This window comes from Rana temporaria, chromosome 4 (genome assembly GCF_905171775.1).
Source record: "Rana temporaria chromosome 4, aRanTem1.1, whole genome shotgun sequence".
Lineage (NCBI taxonomy): Eukaryota > Metazoa > Chordata > Amphibia > Anura > Ranidae > Rana > Rana temporaria.
The window spans coordinates 64,201,120-64,226,265 of record NC_053492.1 but is presented as its reverse complement, the minus strand read 5'-3'; the positions used below and the strand labels follow the sequence as shown (position 1 = coordinate 64,226,265).

Below are 25,146 nucleotides of genomic sequence, written 5' to 3'. Positions count from 1 at the left end.
GTTCACATCTCCACGCCGAACGCCTGCCGCGTGAAAAAAGGTCCCGGACCTTTTTTTCAGGCGTCTTCGAGCGTTCGGCTAGGAGATGGGAATCATCTCCATAGAGGGGGTCATCTTGGGGCACATCTAGGCGGACAATACCGGCGTTTTGTCGCCGCAAATCGCGGTACAAAACGCCGCTATTTTTACCGCGATTTGCGGCGACAAAACGCCGCGATTTCGTCCGCCTAGATGTGAATGCAGCCTTAGGCTCCATTCACACCTAGGCGTAGGGCGTACAGGCGTTTTTTACAGACGTTTTTGTCGCGCGTATATGCGCGTTTGCGTGCGTATGCACGCGTTTTCGCACAGTGGTGTTCGACGTTTTTGTACTTTGTCTTTTTCCATATTCGCCAATAAGAAAAATGATCATCCCTGACATCACTTGTTGCTCTCCTAGGAATTTTTTATTCCTCTTCCGGATTTCAGCAACACAGGCGTCAAAACGCTTGTACAAGCGCGTGTTTACGCGCAATACGCGCGTATCAGGCGTTTTACATTGACTTCAATGTAAAAAAAAAACGCTCAAATACGCGCATATCGCGCGCTAGGAGTGACAAAAAAGGGTCCGGAACTTTTTTAAGCTACAGGCGTTTAGGCGTTCAGATGTGAACCATCCCCATTGCCTTTCATTACTTTTCGTCCCTCTGGCGTTTGTGCACGTCGCGCTACAGGCGTAAAAACGCCTAGGTGTGAATGGAGCCTTATACAGCTGCCAGGGGAGGAGCAGAGAAGCTGGGGCAGCACAGAGTAATTGCACACACCCAGAGGAGCAGAGGGCTGTGATCAAAGTGGAATAAAAGTTGTGGTAGGCGATACACTCACTGCAGTAGTCTAATTTTTCGAGCACAATGCAAATTAAATAAATGGGGAGGGGGGGTCAGAACAAGTAAGCAAGTCAAATAACTTTGTTGTGCTTCCAAAGTTGGTGAGTCTCTTGTATCACAAGGGGAAGACATTTTGAAACATTTTCATGAGGCAGTTAAAGACGTTCAGATTTTTTTTTATTTAAGTTTAAAAAAATAAATAACTTAAAGGCATGCAGAAATTAAAAAAATGTAACACTCTCTTCCAGAGAGGTGGTCACTGGGCCTGCCAGTAATTCTAATCCTTTGTACTAAAGTGCGTTTTGGCTGTAGTTTCCACGGAAAGCATTACCTAATATTTGCACAACACCAGTAAAGCCCTGAAAATGTTGGCAAATGTAGTAGTTTCAATTGTAACATCCAATCGGAAACCGTATTGATATCCATAGAGCACACAGGGTCCCAGACTCCTCCCCTTTGGTATTCGGTGCCCAGAAGACAAGTTCAAAGATTCTAAGAAATTTCAACTTCTGAACCTAAAACCAAGGTTTCATTTTCTGAAAAAACAATCAGGCCAGGGTCACATGGGTCCATTTCTGGATACAGTGCATGGAGTTCCTGCTCCTGTATGATCACAAAATGAACCCTTTCAAGGTTGCCTTCCCCTTCCATTGTAGATTCCTGGTCCTGTATGATTATACAGTCAAATTCTCCAGTGTCTTCACCACCTTGCTCTGTGGGTTCCTGATCCTGTATGATAACAAATTCAATTTCTTCACTGCCACCTTCCGCCTCTGTCACTGCCTCCTGGTAGGATTCTTGAATTCTCCAAGGATAGGGAGTAAAGCTTACGATGGAAAAAACAGAGGGTCTAGAGATGGGGTCCTGAGAAAAGAATTTGTTGAACATTATCATGGCTTCTTTTGTGAACTTCCCCCAGAGAGCTGGTGGAGGAAAGAGATTGTTACTCTTCTGCCAGAACTTGTAGACCTGGTACATAATATCCTCCGGCACAGCTTCTTTCCAGGGAAAGTTTCCTGTTAGAGCAATGAAGAGAAGAACTGCGAAAGCCCAGGAATCTAGACTTGGAGTTGTGACCAAGTACTGATTTTTTTTCAAAGCACACAGCTCTGGTGACATATAGGGGATGATGTGGGACATTTTAGTGACAATGCTGCCAATGGTCTCCGTTAGGCCGAAGTCGCACAATTTGATTGTGTGGCATTCTTTGTCCATGAGCAGGACATTGTCTGGCTTAAGGTCTCGGTGCACCAATCCTCTACTGTGCATAAAATCCAGAGCCCAGGCCAGCTGTAGTGCACAGCGCTTTACCATGTCTTCTGGCAATCCTACCTGAAAAAGACAGAAAACCTTATGAGACGCTGAAAAATCACATGGAACATAAACCTGGTTAATGTTAATTGACTTTAATTGTTCTGCAAGAATTTTGCTTTGTTGACATGCAACTTTCATGAAGGGGGTCAGTTCACACAACTGAGCATGGGTTGAATGGCCCAAAAGCAATCTGCATGAACTTTTCCTACTTGTTCAGCTGTCACGTTTCATGCAACAAATCATATTTAGGGAGAACAGTGATGCATTTTAAAGTTTAAAACCTGGGCAAGACATTTTATGTTTGTTCAAAAACAGGACTGTAATAGATTGAAACTGGAAAGTTCTGAAGATTTTCTCAAAATCCACTTTGTATGACTTATTGGTCACTCTAACTTTGACCCCTTTCACACTGAGGAGTTTTTCAGGCCCTGCAGTCTTGGCGTGAAAGCCTGCAGGCTTATGCGCTGGCGGTACCGCTCCAAAAGTCCTGCCAGCAGCATCTTTGGAGCGGTGTGTTTACAGCTCCTTCCCATTGAAAACAATTTCACAATGCGGCTATACCGCCGCCAATGCGCATTGCAGGTGGTATTAACTGTTTTTCGGCCACTAGCGGGGATTAAAACTGCAACGCTAGCAGCCAAATACCGCCTCAATTCCGATTGTTACAGCGCCACTAAAAATGACGGCACTATACCGCCATCGCACCTCCTGCCCCGGTGTGAAAGGGGCCTAAAGCTAGCTTGTCGTGGGCTGTGTGTTTTTTTTTTTTTTGCTGCTAAAACTTGACCATTGCATATGAATAAGCCTATCTGTTTTCCTAATTCTGGGCTGAGCTAGTTGATGTGACTTTCACAGTAACCTCTATTCTTAATAGAAGACCATCTTGAAGTTAGGTGGGGTTGATATTTCTTGTTTAAAAATAAAAATGGGGTGTGTCAGGATCGATAAGAATTTATTTCCGTAGAAGTATGTAACCCTATCAATTGGTTTTGGGAACAATTTTTTATTTATTTTTGATCTCCAGTTATAAAACCTGCTATAATAAATGTGTGTATATATAGCTCACCTGAGGCTCAATGAGGTCATGTAGGGTTCCAGCTATAGCCAGCTCCTGGGTCATGAGATAATGGCGCATGGTTTCAATGAAAATTGGATAGGTGGTTATAATGCCTTGGTGGTTTGACAGAGAGATGGACATGGAGAGTTCCTTTAGAAAGGCTTTCCGCTTGATCCTGTCCTTCCTTGCCAATTTCATAGCCATTGGTTTACCTTTAACACACAAATGAGACACCTTAACAATCAGATCATAAATCGGACTTTAAGGAACATTGTTTTTTCTTTACTGCTCCATTATACCATTATGTGTTATTAATGTGAAATACTTTTTTTTTTTTTTGGCTTTTGGGGGGGGGGGGGGGGGCTAAAATAATGCAGGGTCTGAAAGATCCTTTTTTTTTTTATTCAATGTTCAAACCAGCCCCATATTGCTGAAAACTTCAAGATTGCTGGTTACTATGGGTAATCCAAGTCCAATAAATGATCATTCCCTAAGGAGATTCTAATGTATTGATGGTTTAAAATAAAATAAAAAAAAAACCTTTATAAACTGTTCTAGATCCTTCAAACTATCAATGAAGACAGGTTTACTATATGGTGCATTTATAAATATGCAAAACAAGCAGAACGTTCTACTTCAAAAGCCTAGCACAGCACGCCTGCTTGGAAGCTAGTTTACATACGCCATGTCCTTGTCTTACAGTTTGTGTGTGTGTGTGTGTGTGTGACTTTCTGTAGAAACCTGCTTTTGCTTGGCCTATCACTAACTGGCTGCAAGTGGTTAAAGCGGGGGTTCACCCCTAAATAAAACTTTTTCCCCCTAGATGGATGCTCGTTTTGTCTAGGGGAATCGGCTAGTTGTTTTAAAATATGAGCATTACTTACCGTTTACGAGATGCATCTTCTCCGTCGCTTCCGGGTATGGGCTGCGGGACTGGGCGTTCCTATTTTGATTGACAGTCTTCCGAGAGGCTTCCGACGGTCGCATCCATCGCGTCACGATTTTCCGAAAGAAGCCGAACGTCGGTGCGCAGTATAGAGCCGCACCGATGTTCGGCTTCTTTCGGCTACTAGTGACGCGATGGATGCGACCGTTGGAAGCCTGTCAATCAAGAAGGAACGCCCGCTCCCGAAGACCCATACCCGGAAGCGACGGAGAAGATGCATCTCAAACAGGTAAGTACAGCTCATATTTTAAAACAACTAGCCGATTCCCCTAGACAAAACGAGCATCCATCTAAGGGGAAAAGAGAAAAAAAAAACCTCATTGGGTGAACTCCCGCTTTAATCTAAAATTCTGTATCGGGTAAAATTGTATTTGAGAAATTTAACATTATAAGGTAAACCTGTAACATTTTTTATATTCATGAAAATGTTATAAATGCTTTTTTACACACCTGTGTTCTTGTCCTGGATGAGTAAGACTTTACCAAAAGTACCTTGACCCAGCCTCTTGATAACTTGATATTGTTCAGGGATTTCCTCAGCGTAAACAGTTGTGAAGGTAGGTTCCATTGTAATGTGCCGGAGGGTGGTGGGCTTCTGCTACCTTGTTGAAGAAAACACATTTTCAAATGTCATTGACAATGGAAATCAAACTTTAAAATATGGGCATCTGAGGTTTTATTGAACTGGATCTGATCAACCTTGAAAAATCTTAAACCCTTTTTATGCTATACCATGGTAAAAGAGAATGGGGGTCATTGATGGGCTCTCTCAACTGGTGACATTACCCACAGCAAGCTATCGACTCCATTTTTTTTTTAACTTATTTTTTTACAGCAAGTAAAAAAAAGTCAAGGAGCAAGTTATAGAAAATGACTTTTCTAGGGATGTTTACCTCCAACAGTGTCCAAATCAACTATGTATTAAGAAACCATGTTTTAAATTTTCCATTTAAGAGAGATCAAAGATGGCTGCAGACTCAATAGAAATGTAATTTTATATTCACACTAAATAGTCCAGTCCCACTAAATGGCCCAGTCCCTGCCCTTGCTGGGATAATGGAACATACTTGGTTGCTATGGGTAACCTGAATTTTACTTTGACAAATTATGCATAGCATTCGAAATACATTTTGTGGAGGTCTAGGATTACTATGTCTTTAAAGTTAAGAGGGCAAGGCACCTTATAAACATGGGCAAATGTTTCTTTGGGGCAAAACACTCTCTGACCCATGATGGCAAATGCACAAATCAAGCATTCCACAAGCTTGGACCTCAAGAGTCTGCCACCCACTCCTGAATATTCTGGTAAAGGCTGTTAACCCATTGGCTTCCATAGTTTGAGGCAGAACAAGCATGCATATCAAGAGTTTAGACTTGACTTTGGTTTTCTGCATGCTTGTTCAGGGGTCAGTAGCCAAGAAACTTGAACCCAGTAAATGGGAATTCTTAGGGCAGCAATTTCAGCCTACAAATCTTTTAGTACAGATTTCAATGGCAATTGTTGTGGTGGTAGATTTTTAAAATGGAAAACATGTTTTTTCTTTCCAGAGAAACAGGTTTGTGGCTCTTTATCAGGATTGAAGAGAACATCTTTGGCCTAAAATGGCTGATGACGTAGCTGTACTTGGCTTTATAGCAAATGTAAATACAATTAAAACATCTTCAATTTTTTTTTTTTTTTTTTTTTGGGGGGGATTGAGTAAAGGGGTATTTGAACTCCTATTGGGTATTGCTGTCTGCATCCTGCAGGGGATAATCATCCTCTTTGGTTGTCCCATTGACAGTAAAATGGCCACAATTTTACAGTTGCCACTAGAACAAGAAGCAAAGGTAAATCTTACACAAAGAGCTGAAGGGAAATATTCCCAACAGGACACAAACACTAATAGCCTGACAGTAGTTCTAAAGTATGTGGGCCCCCCGCTCTGTCTAAAAAAAAACTGAGTTTTTGGCCATACATGCATATCATGGCTGTGAATGGCTTATTTACAGAGGGAAAAGGTCACCATTTCTTATGTTTGTGCTGGTCCTTTGCCATATCAACCTGATCTACAGCCCTTAAAACTGAGCAGGGGGTGGAGGAGAGAGAGGAGAAGAAACTCCAAATGACTGTGACTTACCTGGGGAATGCAGTAACCTTGAGCTTAGTTGGATGGAGAATCTTGTCCTGCAGGGCAGAAAATTACTTCCAGTCTTGCTAGTTGGGTTGAAAAATGTCTCTTGTAGGATCCAGGCTACCGTATTACAATAGTTTTTTCATTGACTGGGGGTCTAGGAGAGTGTCAGACTTTATAGAAGGGTTCAGAGTGGTGTGAGGTCACGCCTTATCCAGAGATGATATGCACACAGGACTCTTCTGTGATGCTAATGCAGGTATCTGGACCATTCTCCTGAGGTTGAATTGTGATTGAGTTAAATGTAAATAAGCCCAGGAGCCATAAGAAACCAGTCAGGTTAGAAACATGCAGGGAGGTTCCTGTGTTTAACAAATATGAACTCTCAATGTATTTCCTTAATCACGTGGTGTTTTTTTCTACTCCTTGCCATATATCCAAAATGCAAGAGTTTGACTGACTAAATGATGTAAAATGTAATAGTACATATGTAAAATCTATTGGTTATAATTGCAAGTATCCCTTTCATGGGGGGGGGGGGGGGGGAAGGGTTTTCATAAGAATCTCCTTTTGGGGACCATCTTCAAGAGATCAATTGCTTGGTTTTAGTTCTACAGGGCATCTGAAAATAGAATTTTAAGGATTTTATTAGGTTTATGGGAGGGGGGGGGGGGGGAGAGGATCTCGAATACACTGGCTGGCTCCAACATATGAACTGGGAATACTTTTAACATGCAGAGTTCCATGTTGAGGGTTGGGACCTCTGCTCAAACTTTATTAAAAATAGTGATGGTCAATGGTGAATCCAAAATGTTAATTTTTTTTTCTCTCCATCTAGCCTGGTTCTATAACCAGTCGCTTGATTCCCATACTCAAAAGATGTTTAAGGATACCCCTGCCTTAAGTGGCAATAGTCGGTGCCTCTGGCCCAAAGCCATATTTTGCATGAGAGCAGACTTAATCCTTCCCCCTGCTATAGAAAAATTGGGCAACTAAACCTAGTCACACTCCACATTGGGAGAGCATAGTGGTGGCCCTCAGATTTAATAGCCCCAAAGAATTATGGTGGCGGGATATTGGAACTATGTCAGTTACTATAGTAAAAGGCTGGACATGAATGGTAACCACTTCCCTTGCATGATGGTTGAGGAGATGCCTACATGCTCTTGAGTCTAGTACCTGTCAATGACCCATTACTTCCGATTCTCTATTCTTCTACAAGGGGGGGCAGATATGCTATTACACAGAATATTGCCATCCCAGTCTTCTCACAGCTAAAGCTTTCCATTTGACATTAAAAAGGTAAATAATGAGCTGAGGGAATCTAACAATGTCTAAACACCAGTGTCAAAGAAAATGGACACCCCAGTGATTATCTGAATAGCTAGCTGGGCTTGGCACAGATAAGTTATGTAAAGAAGGAAGAGGGACGTGACCACATGCTGAGTGCCCTTCTATTGCAAACTGAACTTGATTGAGAAGACCTAATTTATCTGCTTACTAGACGTCTTATCAATGGCTATACATTTTTAGTAAATTTATATTGTATAGGACTATGTCTAAGATGCTTTGGAAACTACAAAAGTATATCACTTTCAAAGCACAAATGACTATATTATAGTGACACATGTCCTGTTATAACTGGTTTAGTAAATCTTCTATACAGCACTTTATGTACATTTTTTATATAGACCCAAGAAAACTATAGCAGGTCACAATCTGTTTTCCCCATACCTTTTACATGTATGTTCTGATTTTTTATTTGTGTGCTCTCACTTAATCAACTTTTTTTAATGGGACAAACCTGCAGAAAAGTGTTCCTAAAGTAGGTAGGAGAATGAGGGCCCATTAAAACCTATCAAAAGCCACCTAATTTGTATGTACTCTCTGACTTCAATGCATTTTGCAAAAACTATATATTTGCAAAAAATCCAGAGATTTGGACAAAAAAATTTGTGGCGCAATTAATTATCTTTTCATTTGCTGTTGTAACACAAAATGCCCACTAAAAGGGTTTCCACATTTTTTTTTTTTAGATTACACAATATAGAACTATATGCACCCAATACTGTCCTATTTGTCTTCATTTTCTATACTTTAATCAGAAATCTGTCTTTGATATCCACTTCCCTTTTTTTTTTTTTTTGGCATCTTTGATCACACTCCAGACTAGGGTTGCCACCTCATCCCCTTTAACCTAAACACCTGAATTACAGTTTCTGAAGCTAATTTAATACAGATAAGGTACCAAATGAGTTTATCACCCTAATCAACCACAGAACATGTGTAATATGTATTGGGGTTTAAAGGGCTGAGGTGGCAACCCTACTCCAGACAATTTTTTTTTTTAGTTTTGTCTTGGTATTGAGATCTTCAGCAGCTGCAGATTTGCCCCAATTCTGATTTCTTTACAAGATGGCAGAGACTACAATGAAAACATGTTCTAACTTTCTTGCACAAAGTGTTTTTTTTGTCTGTCCCCATTTGGAGAGATTTTTACATTGATCGGAAGTAAAGGGTAATTCACTCAATAAAAGACGTAAAACCTGAGCAAAGATCTAACCATTCTATACAATTCAAAAATATTTTGGCTAGTGCCGAGCTTTAAGCACACTCCCATGGAGCCCCATGATTTCCAATCCTAGTCAATTGCTCTTCAAAATTTATAATTTTGTTTCCCCTGCAACTAATGTGAATTTAAAACAATGTGTGGGATTTTTTTTTTATTCTTGCACAGATTAATTCACACAAGTGAGATGGATGGAGGAATTCTCTCAATCAGGACAATTAATTCTGACAGTGGGACTCTGCTCCAGAATACGCTGATCCAGAGACTTTTCCCATATTCCTGTCTGAAAAATATTGATCTTTTGACCAACTTCTGCTAAGCAGGGGCACCACATTTTGGATCAAAATTTGACCAGTCCCTGCTGAAACTGTCTAATTTTTATCCAACTATGGCAAGCTTAAGTTTACAAATGTGCCTGGATTCAGCTATTAGGTTTGTGGGTGTGGTGTGTTTTGGGTTTTTCTTTTCATCAAGCTTTGGACTGTTAAAACACTTAAAATCACAAATGTCCGGTGATGAGGCAGACGTACTTTTGTGTAGACATTAGCCCTGTAAAGAGACAATTTGTAATGGTGCCTGTTTTACATTTCCATCACCATTGTTACTTAAGCATGTAGGATTCTTATAATGGGCTTTTCATAGTTCTGGGTGTATTCCATCTTCTGGGCAGGTGGAACTTTCAATTGATTAGCTTTTCTTGTGTGAGGTAATGGACCCCTGCAGTTACTAGGTCTCTTTAGAAAAACAGAGGGACTTCAAAGGACAGGGGAAACGAGAACTAATTGGTTGAGGGTGGTGATCACACCTTTAAGAGGGCTACCTGCTTGGTTACAACTATACCTATTTGTGCGACTTTTTTCTTTTAAACTCCTATGGATTGCTTAGCATCTCTCCATACCCTTGTCACAATCCTCATCCCCCACCAGTACTATTGGGTACCATATTCAAGAGGTTAATTGCTTGGCTTCACTTAAACGGTGAAGCTGGAAATGTGTGTATTCTAGTACACAAGGTAGCTTCAGAGGTTTATATGGAATTTGAAAAGTGTCACATTGGTCTATTCCAGGATAAAGTGCACTGTTGAGTTCATGCTCCATGTATGATCACACAAACTCTTCAATGCCTTCATCCCCCTTCCATTGTATAGTCCTGGCTTTGTAGGAATATAAATTCGCTCTCCTTGGTACTGTCAATTCCATCTGATAGAATTCTTAAATTTTCTAATCAGAGGGAGTACAGGTTGTGATGGAAAGAACATAAGGTTGAGAGACTGGGACCAGCGAAAATAAATTTTGGTCATGTTCAGGGCTTCTTTTGTGACTTCCCCCAGTGAGCTGGTGGAGAGGAAATGAGATTGTCAATCTTCTGCCAGGACTTGTAGACCTGGAACAACTTTTGTTGTTCAGCCAATAATTATCTGTCTGATGGAGCATACACACGGGTGGATTATCCAACACACCATGTCTGTCAGACAATTATGGCCATAAAGTTGGATCGTGTGTACGATGCTTTAGAATTCATTGTACCATAAGGTGGGCAGACACAGAAGTATCATACTGCCTATATTGCAAAGGATTTTCTTGATGTCGCTAATGCAAGCACCAAATGCACTGTTTTTCACATTTGTAGCCATAAAATTGCATGTGATAGTATTTTCACCCAGGTGATCAGTCACAAGCCCATTCATTTCAACAAAATATTCTAAGAAGATTATGTGCGTTTAAATTTTCTAGCACAATGCAAGTGAATGCACTATTTTTGGTGCTTTTTTTTTTTAAAGTTGGTGATGGTGCTACCTGACATTCACCTTGTGGCTCTAAAAGGTATCTATTGAGAGCAGGAAAAATCCATATGAAGGGAAGATTAAACACACCTGAATATATATATATATATATATATATATATATATATATATATATATATATATATATATATATATATATATATATATAATTTCAGGTGTATTATATTTTGGCTACATCCACAAAGATTTACTTGGCAAATATGTAGTAACTTCCCTTGCAATATCCAATAAGACTGAAACTGTACTCATGATGTCCAAAGGGCACCTGGGATCCCAGGATGTGTGCTTTTTGGCATTTGGTGACCAGAAGCTTATTTCCAGAAGGTGGATCCTAAGGAATTTCAACCTCTGAACCCAAAACCAAGTTTAATTTTCTGAAATCAAAATGGCAAAAGGCTCACATGGGTCCATTTCAGGATAAAGAGCATTGTTGAGTTTATGCTGAGCTGGTGGTGGAATTAGATTGGCACTCGTCTGCCAGGACTATCATCCTCCACCGCTAAAGAACCTGCCAAGACCCCGGAATCTACACTTGGCTTTATGACCAAATACTGCTGTTTCAGGCACACCGCTCTGGTGATAGGGGATATTATGTGACAATGCCGTTGAGCCTCAGTTAGGCCAAAGTCGCACAATTTGTGTGACATTCTTTGTCTGGTTTAAGGTCTCAGTGCACCAGTCCTCTGCACCAAATTCACTGCACCAAATCCAGAGCCCAGGCCAACTGTGTTGCCAAAACGTTTTACCATTTTCTTCTGGCATTCCTACCTGAAATGTAAGACATAGAACCTTTTTTAATGGAGACCTTTCACTAGCCAAGAACTACTCTATCACTCTTATGCAGACGATACGCAACTGTATTTTCGCATCTGCAACAAAAAGGATCATCATCCCAGTTTAGAGAAATGTCTCTTTGATAGAAAACTGGATGACAAAGAGTTATCTTAAACTCAACAGTTCAAAAACAGAACTCCTTATGTTTCACGCCAGCCGAAAGAGTCAACTGGCAACAACCTGGACACCCCCGCCCATTCTGGGCCAAATCATCACCCCTAGCTCCAAAGTCAAAAGTCTCGGGGTCATCTTCGACACCTTCATGACAATGGACGCACAAATAGGGTCAGTAGTCAGCGGAGCGCACCATCTGTTGCGCCTACTACGCAGACTTATTCCATTTATCCCCAAAGAAGACGTAGCAGTCGTGGTGGGAACAATCGTGAATTCCAGACTGGACTATGTTAACACCCTGTACCTCGGACTCCCAAAGTACCAAATCTCCCGTCTGCAAGTCGTTCAGAATACGGCCGCCAGACTGGTGACTGGGAAAAAAAAATGGGAATCAATCTCACCTTCACTGAGAACCCTTCACTGGCTGCCAGTAAAAGACAGAATTGCATTTAAAGCACTCTGCCTGACACAGAAGTGCATCCATGGGAAGGCTCCGCAATATCTTTGCGACAAGATAGAACCTCACAATTCGAATCGCGTTCTGCCATCCACCGACCAAAATCTGGTCAGGGTACCAAAAACCAAATACAAGTCCAAAGGAGAAAGAAGGTTTGCTTTTCAGGGTCCTAGACTACGGAACGCTTTACCAACCAGCATTCGGTTGGAGGAAAACCACCTGACTTTCAGAAGACAGATCAAAACTCTGCTCTTTTGATGTCATGAGACACGAACAACTAGCGCCCAGAAGCGATTCAGTTCGCATGCGCCGCGCTTTATAAGTTTTTCATTCATTCATTCATTCACGATCGCCTGGAACACAAACAGGGTCACCTAGGATAAAGTGCATTGTTGAGTTCCTGCTCCTGTGTGATCAAAATTACATTTTTCAATGTCTTAATCCTCTTCCTTTTGTAGATTGCTGGGCCTGTATGATTTCAAATTCTTCAGTGCCACCTTCTACCAGGGAGGTTGTGAGGGAGGCAGAATTTCTCAATTCTCAAAGTATAGGGAGTACAGCTTATGATGGAAAGAACCCAGGGCTGAAAGATGGGGTCCTGGGAAAGTAATTTGTTGCACATCAGGGCTTCTTTTGTAAATCCCCCCCCCCCCCCCTAAGCTCACTGGGGGAAGTTTTGACACTCCAGGACTTGTAGACACGGTACAGAATATCCTCCACAGCTTCTTTCCTGGGAACGTTTCCTGTTGGAGCAATGAAGAGAAGAACTGCAAAAGCCTAGCAATCTACACTTGGAGTTATGACCAAGTACTGATTTTTCTTCAAAGCACACAGCTCTGGTGACAAAGGGGATGATATGGGACATTGAAGTGACAATGCTGCCAATAGTCTCAGCTAGGCCAAAGTCGCACAATTTCATTGCTGATGCGCAAGATCTTGTCTGGCCTAAAGCAGAAGTAAATTATTTGCTTTAACTGGTTCAAAAAGTTACATTCCAGGCACATGTTTACGACCTGTCAAACCACCCAAAGGCTGGTGTCAAATGATCACATGTGCAGCATCATGGCAGTGGAAGATTGGGGGCCCAAGATGGCATCAGAAAAACATTGGAGGGTGTGCTTTCAATTGTAAGGTCTTGGTGTACCAGTCATCTGCAATGCATGAAATTCAAAGCCCATGCCAATTGTATTGCATAACGTTTTACTATTTCTTCTGGCATTCCTACCTGAAATGTATCAACATTTTGAGACATTTCGATATCGCATGGAATACAACAAACTTGTAGATCAATGTTAAATTGCTTCAATTGTTCTACATGATTTTGCCTTGTGTACAAGCAGCTGTCATGGCAGGGTCAGTTCACTCAAAAACTGGTGTGTATGGGTTGAATTGCCCAGAAAGGGCGATCTGTGGAAACCTTTTTCTCACTTGGCGTTCCATCTATAGCCAGTTTATGGGTCATGATATAATAGTCATGGGGTAGGTGGTGATGCCTTGGTGGTTGGACAGAGATGGACATGGAGCACTCCTTTTAGAAAGGCTTTCAACTTGGTCCTGCCCTTTCTTGGCAATTTCACAGTCATTGGCTAGTGCTGTGGTCATCTATGTTCTGGCTCTGCTGGGACTTGTAGTGCTGTGGACATCTATGCTCTGCCTCTGGCTCTGCTGGGACTTGTAGCTCTGTGGACATCTATGTTCTGGGCCTTGTGGTGCTGCCAATGCACAGTGACTGCATTTGATGGCATGGCACAGTGGTGCGAATTGATGGCACAGTGGCTGCATTTGATGGGCACAGTGAGGCTGCAATTTTTTTTTATTTTTTTTACGTTTGCGCCCCCCCCCCAAAAGTTTTGAGCACCAGCCGCCACTGATAGTTAGTATTGGTTGAACTAGATAGATTTGTGTTAAAAAAAGTGTAAAATCCCATATAAACAATCCTATATTCAGTTGATCCAGAGGAAGGCAAACCCCCCAGCAAAGCATGATCCATGTTGCTCCAACGGGAAAAATGCCTTCCTGATCCCCCGAGAGGCAAAAATGTTTTTTTCATGATATGAAACGTTTTTCCTTTATACATTTTGAGGCTTTGAGCCTTACCAGCTGCTTTTATACAGATTTTTGTATTATACATGCTTTTTTTCACTGTATATTTATAAATCCAGGGTGTGCAGGTTATAGGATTCCTAGACTTTTTTTTTTTTTTTTTTGTTTTTGTTTTGATCACTAAAGCCAAAAGGAATAAGAATCACCAGTTATATGGACACGTTTAAAAATGACAGCAAATATTTACAATATTTAACATAAATCTAGCAGTTTCAGCCATACAAAGCAGGGTGGATATGGCAGCAGAGGAGTTTTACCTGTGAGCAGATAAGACCTGATCAGAAATTGATAGAAGCCATGTTGAAACTGCGACACCACTAGTAAGACACTCCGGAAAGCGACATTGGTGTCTTAAGATTGTACAGAATATCCTCCCACAGCTTGTTTACAAGGAAACTTTCCAGTTACAGCAACAAAATTGCAAAAGCCGAAAAATTCTACACTTGCCCCATGTTCACACCTATGCGTTTTTTATTTTATTATTGCAATTTGAAGAAACTCACTACAGTCCATATAACATGGTTTTCTATGGAATATGTTAACATCTCTGCGTTTTTTCAACCAGTGCATTTTTTGGGACTTTTTTTTTTTTTTTAATTTCCCACAGCAGATTGCATTTTGTGTGTAATAGACTTCAATGGAGCTGCACCAGAAATGCTGTATTTGTGTTTTTCAATTTAACAGAGTATAGCTGGTTGCTAAGGAGCTGCCCTCCTGGCTGTTGCATCCCTAACAACCAGGGCTTTTTTTCAGCGGGAATGTGGGGAATGCAGTTCCGGCACCTCTAGCACTGGATATATGTAATGGTAAGGGGTGCTGGGATATACTGGAGGGTCTATTGATGCTAGCTGCTAGAAGGGTTCTATAGTTGGGAGGGTCGGTTTTTGCTGGTGGGGATCTATTGTTGAGGGAGGCATCTAATTAAGCTTGGGAGGAATCTATTGTTGTGGCTGTGATGCATCTACTGTTGATGGAGGGGTCTATTGTTGCTGGCTGCTATTGATGTTGGCTGCTAAGAGATCTTTTTGCTGGAGGGGGTCTGTTGTTGCTGAAGTGGGTTTATTGTTTTAGTGGGGGGTATTGTTGCTGGGGGATCTATTGTTGGTGTCGGGGGTCTGTAATTGTTGGATATATATATTTTACTTATAACTAACAAATTCCATACAAATTACTTGGCACCAAAAAAAAAAAAGATACTTGGTTCTGTAGTTTCTAAAAGGGGCGGAACAGGCAGGGGCTAGGGGTAAGGATGTGCTGAAAGGTGGGTAGGGGCAGAGACAAGGGGTGACTCGAAAGAGGGGAGTAACTGTACCTATTCTCTGAGGGAAAAAAAAGCCCTAACAACCAATGAGTCGCTGGCTGCCAGCAGAATTCCCTGCTGAATGTAAAAAAAGCCAACAAAAGGGGGGGGGGGAGAGACATGGGGTCCCTTCCAAAATCTATACCAGACCCTCATCTGAGCATACAGCCTGGCAGGTTAGGAAATGGAGTGGACGAGCGAGCTCCCCTGAACCATACCAGGCCACATGCCCTCAGACAGGAGTCTGTGGGTGGGAGGGGGTCATATCGGAATCTGGCCCCCCTAATGTGAGTATGGGGCTACATGGTATCCTTACCTATTCACCAAAAGTATAAAGGTGAATAAAGACGGTGCAAGAGTTTTTTATAAGTCCTTTATTAAAATAACATCCCTGGATGTAGGTCCATCGTCGCTCATGCCACTGCCAGACCTAAGAAACATCACTCACGACGTGCACTCCCGTGGTCTGCCTGCCCTGCCATCTGACATTTCAACTGATGCATGATGGACTGCCAACATCAGGTGGGCGGTGACATTGCGGGGTGGTCCTGTCCCATAACTATTCAAGAAATGTCACACAGGACGGGAATCCCGCTGACAGCTGATGACTCGGTGGTTAAGAATATGGCAGCCGGCTTCCCAACTTGCTCCTTGGCAACCAACTACAACACGGTGTGATTTAAAGAGAAGCAACACATGACAACTGCATGCAAAAAAACGCAAGTTTAAAACCGCACTCCAAAATGCGCCTGAAAACTGCATAGATGTGAACCTACCTGTATGACCTGATCATCCGATACTCCAAGGCACACCGCTCTGGTAACCTAATAGGGGATAAGTTGCATTTAAGTAACAATGCTGGCTATCTCAGTTACTCCAAAGTGACACAATTTAAGTGGTATTCTGTGTCCATGAGGTCTTTTTTTTTTCTCTGGAATTCCTATACAAGACAGAAAACCTTTTGCGACATTTCAATATCGCATAACACAATAAACCAATGGCCAATAATTGTTCTAAAGTAATTTTCTATGTGCAGCTTTTATGAAAGGGTTAGTTCACCCCAAAAAAATAAATGCATTTTGCAGTTTGAAACGTGCAAGATATTCAAGTTCCTTGCAAGATAGAACAGGGCTGTAATTGATAGAAACTGAAAAGTTCTGCAGATTTTTTGGCTCAAACTCCAATTTTAGCCGCTATCCATTAAGGCAGGCTCACCGTTTGTTTAAATATCACCAGGTTCAGCAGGAACCGGTTGAGATTCGAACCGCGTATGGGCGGGTTGAATGTACCGTTCAGCGCTCAATCAGCTTGGGTACAACTAGCCTGTCAGATTTGCATACAATTTATTGCTAGCAGCTGCTATAGCCGCTAACGATCACAGTATTGACAGGGTAATCCCTGCTAGAAGACAGTCTGTCTGATGGGGGAGGAATGGAGTGGTTGCAGGAAAAATTTGCAGAGTGTATGGGCAGCCTAACTTAAATCAAAATTTTTTTTCCTGATCTACTAAAACTTTTGAATAATTGCATTTGTATGAATAAGCTTTAACCACTTCAACCCCGGACCATTTGCTGTTTTTTTTTTTTTTTTTTCCCACAAATAGTTTTCTTTTGGTGGTATTTGATCATCTCTGCGACAATTTTGAAAAAAGTGAATATTTAACTTTTTTACTATAATAAATATCCCCCAAAAATATATATATATAAAACATTTTTTTTCCCTCAGTTTAGGCCGATACGTATTCTTCTACATATTTTTCTAAAAAGAAAAAAAAATCGCGATAAGGGGGGTGCAGATGCCTGTCTAAGACCGGTATTTGCACCCACATCCGGGCATAGACTCCCGTGGGAGTCGCGCCACTCCCCCCCCCCCCCCCCCCAGGAGAGAGCGGGGACCAGTGAGGGGGAGCCGCACCACTCGCATATGCGCAGTAGGGAACTGGGCAGCAGGGCCGTCTTAGCATCATGGGCCTGGGCAACGTAATGCTCTGTGGCCCATAGAATGGAGACAGTGCAGGTAAACGGACATCAAGTAGCACCTTTTGGGTGGAGCTCCGCATTAACTACATGAACAATCGTTCTGTACAGCAAAAAACAGTAGGAAAATACTACATACATAAAGTAACAAAGCTGTCCTGTGCATATAATACATCTGCTAGATTGGTGCCTCCCCAGCACTCTGACCCCTCTACACCCCAGATATCCCCCCTATCACAGTGCCATCATGGGGGTCCCCAATTTTGGGGCAGTGTGGGCTCAAGGACCAGCTGCTTTGGGGAAAGTGCAGGGGGCCCCCCATACAGCTGGGGCCCCTGGGCAGTGCCCAGGTGTGCCCTCTCATTAAGACAGCCCTGCTGGGCAGTGAAGCCACAATGCTTTACTTCCCAATTCCCTCACCGATGATGGTGCCGGGGGCAGCTGAGAGACAATCGATTGCTCGGCCTTGGCTGCCGACATCGCGGGCACGCTGGGCAGGTTAGTGTCCACTTTTTTAAGTCAGCAGCTGCAGTATTTGTACCTACTGGCTTTAACCACTTCCCGACCGCCGCATGTAAATGTACGTCCACAGTATGGCACGTACAGGCACATGGGCGTTCGTGTACGTCCTTGCCTTCTAGCGGGTGGGGGGTCCGATCGGGACCCCCCCCGCTACATGCGGCGGTCGGGTTCGCTCGGGGAGCGATCCGGGACGACGGCGCGGCTATTTGTTTATAGCCGCTCCGTCGCGATCGCTCCCCGGAGCTGAAGAACGGGGAGAGCCGTATGTTAACACGGCTTCCCCGTGCTTCACTGTGGCGGCGCATCGATCGTGTCATCCCCTTTATAGGGGAGACACAATCGATGACGTCAGTCCTACAGCCACACCCCCCTACAGTTGTAAACACACACTAGGTGCACCCTAACTCCTACAGCGCCCCCTGTGGTTAACTCCCAAACTGCAACTGTCATTTTCACAATAAAGAATGCAATTTAAATGCATTTTTTGCTGTGAAAATGACAATGGTCCCAAAAATGTGTCAAAATTGTCCGAAGTGTCCGCCATAATGTCGCAGTCACGAAAAAAAAAAATCGCTGATTACCGCCATTAGTAGTAAAAAAAAAATAATTAATAAAAATGCAATAAAACTATCCCCTATTTTGTAAACGCTATAAATTTTGCGCAAACCAATCGATAAACGCTTATTGCGATTTTTTTTTTTTTTACTAAAAATAGGTCGAAGAATACGTATCGGCCTAAACTGAGGGAAATTTTTTTTTTTATATATGTTTTTGGGGGATATTTATTATAACAAAAAGTAAAAAATATTGCATTTTTTTCAAAATTGTCGCTTTATTTTTGTTTATAGCGCAAAAAATAAAAACCGCAGAGGTGATCAAATACCACCAAAAGAAAGCTCTATTTGTGGGGGAAAAAAAGGACGCCAATTTTGTTTGGGGGGCCACGTCGCATGACCGCGCAATTGTCTGTTAAAGCGACGCAGTCCCGAACTGTAAAAACACCTTGGGTCTTTAGGCAGCATTTTGGTCCGGGGCTTAAGTGGTTAAAAAAAAATTCAGGTAGACCTCCGCTTTAACTACCACTTTCCACATTTTGGTTCAGTGGACATTATTAAATTGATCCTGAGGGTCAATGAGGTGGTGTAGGGTTTCATCTGTAGTAAGTTCCTGGGTCATGATGTAGTAGGCCAGGAAGTCAATGAATATTGGGTAGGTGGTGGTGTGATGCAGATGAAGAGCTCCTTACCTTGATACATTGACATTTATGGGGTTCAGATTCAAGCGGAGAGCTTGCAGAGAGGTATTTCATGCACAAAGTAGGTTCGAGCCCCTCCTGTGTTCATTGTTCCGTATTACAGTAAAACCAGAAGAGTCCCTTGCAGGAGTAAGTATCAGTTTAAATAGTCCAGTAAAAAAGTTATTAAGCATGCTGGCTGGTAAACTGACCACAGGGTCTGCTTTTGACCTGTTGCCTCACAACCTGCTTTCATCCCTTCCCAGCCATCTCCCATTAACACAGAATTATACCCCAGGTGTGGTACAAGGTGTGGTTAGTAATTAACCCCCTGCATTCTGCTACAAACCTTCCCCTGCCACCCATTTACCCTATTAACTGCAAAATTCTATGCAGCAGATAAACTCCACTTTTGTATGATGGCTTCAAACACTTTACCCGTCTATTCTAAAATACTGTGCTGGAAATATAAATGGAAACAAATGCTTTTGACAGAACTGCAGAAAGCTCATATTTTGCCTGGAGCTTGCCACTTGCTGGCTCTGTGATTGGTTAATAAAAAATGCCAATTAATATTTGCCCACTTAAAGCGGATGTGCGCTGAAAAAAAAATATTAAAAGCCAGCAGCTACAAATACTGCAGCTGCTGACTTTTAATATTAGGACACTTACCTGTCCTGGAGTCCAGCGCCGTCCGCAGCAGAAGACGAGCGATCGCTTGTCACTCTGCTCCCCCCGCCATCCACGCTGAGGGAACCAGGAAGTGAAGCACTCCGGCTTCACTGCCCGGTTCCCTACGGCGCATGCGCGAGTTGCGCTACGCCTGCCGATTGGCTCCCGCTGTGTATTGGGAGCCGAGTGTTCCCAGAACACAACGGGGGGGGGAGGGGGGACATGGGAGGTGATGTCATGCCCGCAGTCTGCCCGAGACTGTGTGGCTGGAAGTGAGTGCAAATACCTGTCTTTAGACAGGTATCTGCACCCCCCTCTCCCCTGAAAGGTGTCAAATGTCACACCAAAGGGGGGAGGGTTCCCGAAAAGCGGGAGTTCCACTTTAGGGTGGAGCTCCGCTTTAAAAATAAATCTTTTGAATTGCCTGTTTTGGTACTGAAAGTGGCGCTCCACCAAAAAGGGGGCGCTCTGCTTGTTTGCACCCCCCCCTGGTTCTGACAGGTACCCACTCCAACTTCCGGTAAGATGGCCACACGGTGATCTACAACATTTCCAGCCCCTCCTTCCCCTCTGCTCCCCGACGGGAGATTTCGGAATATGCAGTGCAACTCACGCATGCGCCATCTTTATGTAGAGCAATTTTATTTTTATTTTATTATTCATGAAAATAATTGCTTGGACATGCCTGTGACCTTGTCCTGGACCTGAATGAGTAGGACTCTACCTAAATTATCTTGGCCCAGCCTCTTGATTAATTGACATTGATCAGGGATCAGCTTTAGCTGTAATATGGGGGGGGGGGGGCAGAGAAGTAGAAGCTGGACCCCCCCCACCCCCAACGACCTTGTAGAATTAACACTGTACACTTTGTTCAGAAAGTTTGGAGTCCCCTGGTTTAGATAAATTAAGTGCAGTTTGGGGACCACTGTTTTAAATGGTCAGGGGGTTGGGCTTCCCTGATCCCACCCGTTATCAAGCCACACACTTGGCTAGAATATTGGATTAGTGCAAACACACCATCTCCAAGAGATAGGTGGTGCTTGAATAAGCCATGTCCCTTATTCTGTTGATGGGCATCCTTTGGGTCCTGCCCAAGAGATCAATCAATTAGCCCTGTTCCTGTCTGCAGCTCTTCTCTCCCCTCGTGTCCTGGTCTCACATGTTTTTGGAAACCTGTACTATAAGGGCTGCATTTGCTGACCTAAGAATTCTTCCTATCCCGCCTACAGGACAATGACTGTCGGGCTTGGATACTGTTCTGGGAAGATGTCATATGATGTCCCAGAATTTTCCTCATGCAGTTGCGGGGCCACACATTGGCACAATCTGTCACAAATGACTGATCACTGTACTAGCCTGCTGCCAGTGCCATGTGATCACAGCACAACACATGACAATGTTAACAATGGCTGGCTTCCTTTTTAATGCCATCCATTGGATACAATTGTGTTGCTAGCTGATCAGTGATCCTATGGTACAGACAGGGCCAATCACAGCTCATCTCTACTATGTGATTAGCTTTGGCCAATCACAACCGATGCTCAATGAACCAGTTTAATTTAGTAAAAATGGTTGCTTATTACCAATGAAATTCTTGTGTGTGTGTCTGGATCACTTGCCGTAGTAATGCTGCACTATAGGGAACACTGTATTGCTTTGGTCAGTGTGTGAGAAAAAATGTATTTATATTGTACCTGATCACTGCCACGCCAGTTGTAACGCTGAACTGGTGACAGTATTGCTACATACACATGGTCGTAACATTCCAATAACAAATGTTCGATGGGAGCTTGTTGGAAATTCCGACCGTTTGTATGCTCCATCGGACATTTGCTGTCGGGAATTTCCAACAACAAATTGAGAGCTGGTTCTCAAATTTTCCAACCGCGCAATCCGTTCTCATAAATTCCAATCGTGTGTGGACAATTCATACGCACAAAATTCCATGCATGTTCTGAATCAAGTACGAGACAGAAGCGCTCGGTCTGGTAAAAGTAGCGTTCGTAATGGAGATGGCACATTTGTCGCGCTGTAACGGACTGAAAACGCGAATCGTCGCTCACCAAACTTCTACTAACACGACTGGTATTGAACTTCCCTTTAATAGTACCTTCATACGTCGCCACGTTCTTGGTGTTCAGAATTTTTCCGACAACAACATTTGTGCAACCGTGTGTATGCAAGACAAGTTTTAGCTAACATCCGTCGGAAAAAAATCCACGGTTTTGTTGTCGGATTTTCCAATCGTCTGTAGACAGCATGTGTGTAGTAAAAAAAAATTGTGAAAAGCTGTGACAAAATTACAACTTCAAAAAACTCACCATGCCTCGTAGGCTACTTTCACACTGGGCCATGGCTGCGTTGGTTGTAAACTGCCGCTCATTTTAAAAGCGCTTTACTGTCGTTTTAGCAGCGCTTTTCGGCCACTAGCAGTGCACTTTTAACCCCCAAGAAGGGGTTAAAGGCACCCAAGTTGCAGTGCTTCGGAAACTCCCTTTTCAGGTGCTTTTGGAAGCGCTGCCTATTCATTGCAATGGGCAGGGGCATTTTGGGATCGCTGTGTATATACTGCGCTCCCAAACCGTCCCAAAGATGCTGCTTGCAGGACTAATACCAACATCCCGCAAGCGCACTACCCCAGTGTGAAAGCACTCGGGAGGCAGTTTTCAGGCGCTATTTCTAGCGCTAAAACGCCTGAAAACTGCCTTGGTGTGAAAAGAGTCTTCCTAAATACCTTTGGACTGTCTACTTCCAAAAAGGGGAAATTTAGGGTTATTTGTAATGTCCTAGCATTTTCAGGCCTCAAGAAAAGAGGCGGTCTAGAGTTTTGTTTTGTTTTGGCAAAAAAAAAAAAAAAAACAGTGGTGATTAAATACCATCAACAACTTTATTTGTCACAGAACAAGTGAATGTAAATTTTCCACAAATGGCTGCTGTCTTGGTGGAATTTCCTCGTTTTAGGGACATCTTACTAGTTTTGTTTGTCTGAAGGACAGGAAGTGAACAAATCTTCATAATGGAGCACAGGCAGTAAAAACAGACTGACAGTGGTTCTAATGGTTTTCTACTAGATCTGGAAAAAGGTTGGGCTATGCATGACATATAATAAGCTCCATGCACTAAAGCACATCGCTTGCAGTATTGGGCGATCGGACACCTTTTTCCCCAATTATCGCTTGTGATGAAAATGTCAATTTACCATTATTTGCAATTTATCTCAAAAATCCTAGTTTAGTGCATCAACTTAACTCCGTTTTACGAGGGATTTACCAAAGAAAATGTATGCATGAGTTGAAATTGGTGGTCCAGGCATGAGGTTTTCTAGGAATGTAAATCGAGAATAGCTAATTGAGTAGTCTTTGCCTAAACCTAAATATGGAAAAACCGAATCATTGGGGCTGACTTGAGTAGAACTACGGGCAAAACTTTAAAGTTTTGGATAGTAGAGATGGATTAGAACACCTGTCAAATCTTTATTGCTGTCTGTGCCCCTGTTGGAGAGATTAACCCCCTTTTTATTTGTCCTGTTTTACTATTATTGAAAGAGAAAATCCCAAATGGAGTTGTCCCCAGAACTATAATGGAGGGGGAATCTTCCATTGGGGACACTGGGACCCCAAGGGATTCAGTTTGTTGGGATTTCCTTTCACTTCCTGTTTTTTGCTATAGGACAGGAAATGAGAGGTTGTAAAGGTACAATCCCCCCCCCCCCCAAATAGCTTCCTTTACCTTAGTGCAGTCCTCCTTTACTTACCTCATTATTCGATTCTAATTTTAAATGTCCTTATTTCTTCTGAGAAATCCTCCCTTCCTGTTCTTCTGTCTGTGACTCCACACAGTAATGCGAGGCTTTCTCCCTGGTGTGGAGTGTCGTGCTCGCCCCCTCCCTTGGACTACAGGAGAGTCAGGACGCTCTCTACATTGCAGATAAAGGAGCTGTGTTAGTGGTCATCCTGACTCTCCTGTAGTCCAAGGTCAGGGGGCGAGCATGACACTCCACACCAGGGAGAATGCCTCACTTTACTGTGTGGAGTTAGACAGAAGAACAGGAAGTGAGAATTTCTCAGAAGAAAGGCAAATTTAAAGGCAAAACTTAAGGATGAGGTAAGTGAAGGAGGACTGCACTAAGGTAAAGGAAGCTGTTTAGGAAAAAAATGGTACCTTTACAACCCCTTGAAGGTATATCTCCCCAATTGAACGCAGATGGCAAAAAAAATCTCTCTCAAAGGAAAAGTTTTTGCTACAGTTCATTTAGGCAAATAGACTGTCTACTTTGCAAGTTGCTCTAGAGTTTAGTAATTGAGCGAAATCTTCAGTTTACAAAATACCCAATCGTATGCAAGGAATTTTTAAAAACAATGTGCACATGATTGGATGAGGGAAATTGGCAAAGTTTCCCCTCACTTACTAAGCTCTGGAGCAACTGCACTTGATAAGTGCTCAGTCTGTGCCTATTCCCCACCTAATTACATTTAGTAATATATGCATTTTTTGCTGTCATTTCGCCAGATAAAATCATATACATTTGCTGCAAAAAACACCCAATCACTCCAGACATAATACAATATTCATGCATATCACCCAGGAAAGAATCGTTCTATGACCAGCTTAAAGGGGTTGTAAAGGTAAAATAAAAATCCCTAAATAGCTTGCTTTACCTTAGTGCAGTCCTCCTTCACTTGCCTCATCCTTCCATTTTGCTTTTAAATGTCCTTATTTCTTCTGAGAAATCCTCACTTCCTGTTCTGTCTGTAACTACACACCGTAATGCAAGGCTTTCTCCCTGGTGTGGAGAAAGCCTCTTGAGGGGGCGAGCAGGAGTGTCAAAACACTTTGTCTACTTTGCAGATAGAGAAAAGAGCTGTGTGTTAGTGGGCATCCTGACACTCCTGCTCACCTCCTCAAGAGGCTTTCTCCACACCAGGGAGGAAGCCTTGAATTACGGTGTGTAGTTACAGACAGAAGAACAGGAAGTGAGGATTTCTCAGAAAAAATAAGAACATTTAAAAGCAAAATGGAAGGATGAGGTAAGTGAAGGAGGACTGCACTAAGGTAAAGGAAGCTATTTAGGGAAAATATTTTTTTACCTTTTACAACCCTTTAAACTGGAAAATGTAGTCAGCCAGAACTCGGTTGAATGGATAAACTTTTCCTGCAGGGAACTTTACGTTGGTCAGCTACTCAGCGTTACAATATCGGTGGGAAATGTGTCCTTCAATAGAATGCCGCGCTCCTGGTTACAGTCCAGCTCCTCAATGAATCCA

At 42.7% G+C, this 25,146-nt stretch overlaps 3 protein-coding genes across 5 annotated transcripts in view; 1 reads left to right on the top strand and 2 right to left on the bottom strand.

The window, feature by feature from the left end:
• Positions 1–25,146, top strand: part of LOC120936263 (protein eva-1 homolog C-like) — a 583,492-nt gene that overhangs the window by 91,316 nt on the left and 467,030 nt on the right. The gene's annotated exons all lie outside the window — the stretch shown is intronic.
• On the bottom strand, positions 1,036–19,306 carry LOC120936264 (serine/threonine-protein kinase SBK1-like). Of its 3 annotated transcripts, none has more exons than XM_040348489.1 (4): positions 19,223–19,306; positions 4,634–4,785; positions 3,247–3,449; positions 1,036–2,198 (listed from the first exon to the last, which is right to left on the bottom strand). In XM_040348489.1, exons 2-4 carry the CDS (start codon positions 4,749–4,751, stop codon positions 1,359–1,361), a joined length of 1,161 nt encoding a protein of 386 aa, XP_040204423.1. In that variant the 5' UTR covers positions 4,752–4,785; positions 19,223–19,306; the 3' UTR covers positions 1,036–1,358. The 3 variants fall into 3 exon arrangements, with proteins under 3 accessions (XP_040204423.1, XP_040204422.1, XP_040204424.1); XM_040348488.1 differs by lacking the exon at positions 19,223–19,306 and adding an exon at positions 6,304–6,643; XM_040348490.1 differs by lacking the exon at positions 19,223–19,306 and having other exon boundaries at positions 4,634–5,849.
• The window catches only part of LOC120935203 (CDAN1-interacting nuclease 1-like), a 945-nt gene continuing 854 nt past the window's right edge, over positions 25,056–25,146 (bottom strand). Inside the window, exon 1 of the mRNA XM_040347372.1 lies at positions 25,056–25,146. This exon is cut by the window's right edge and continues 854 nt beyond it. Within this exon, the coding sequence (XP_040203306.1) occupies positions 25,056–25,146 (91 nt within the window).

Bases quoted from the DNA above. Each gene is read 5' to 3' on its own strand.
- LOC120936264 (XM_040348489.1), bottom strand. From the start codon at position 4,751: ATGGAACCTACCTTCACAACTGTTTACGCTGAGGAAATCCCTGAACAA. The intron at 3,450-4,633 runs GTGTGTAAAAAA...TGTGTGTTAAAG, and splicing joins CATCCAGGACAAGAACACAG to GTAAACCAATGGCTATGAAA. The intron at 2,199-3,246 runs GTGAGCTATATA...TGTCTTTTTCAG, and splicing joins ATGACCTCATTGAGCCTCAG to GTAGGATTGCCAGAAGACAT.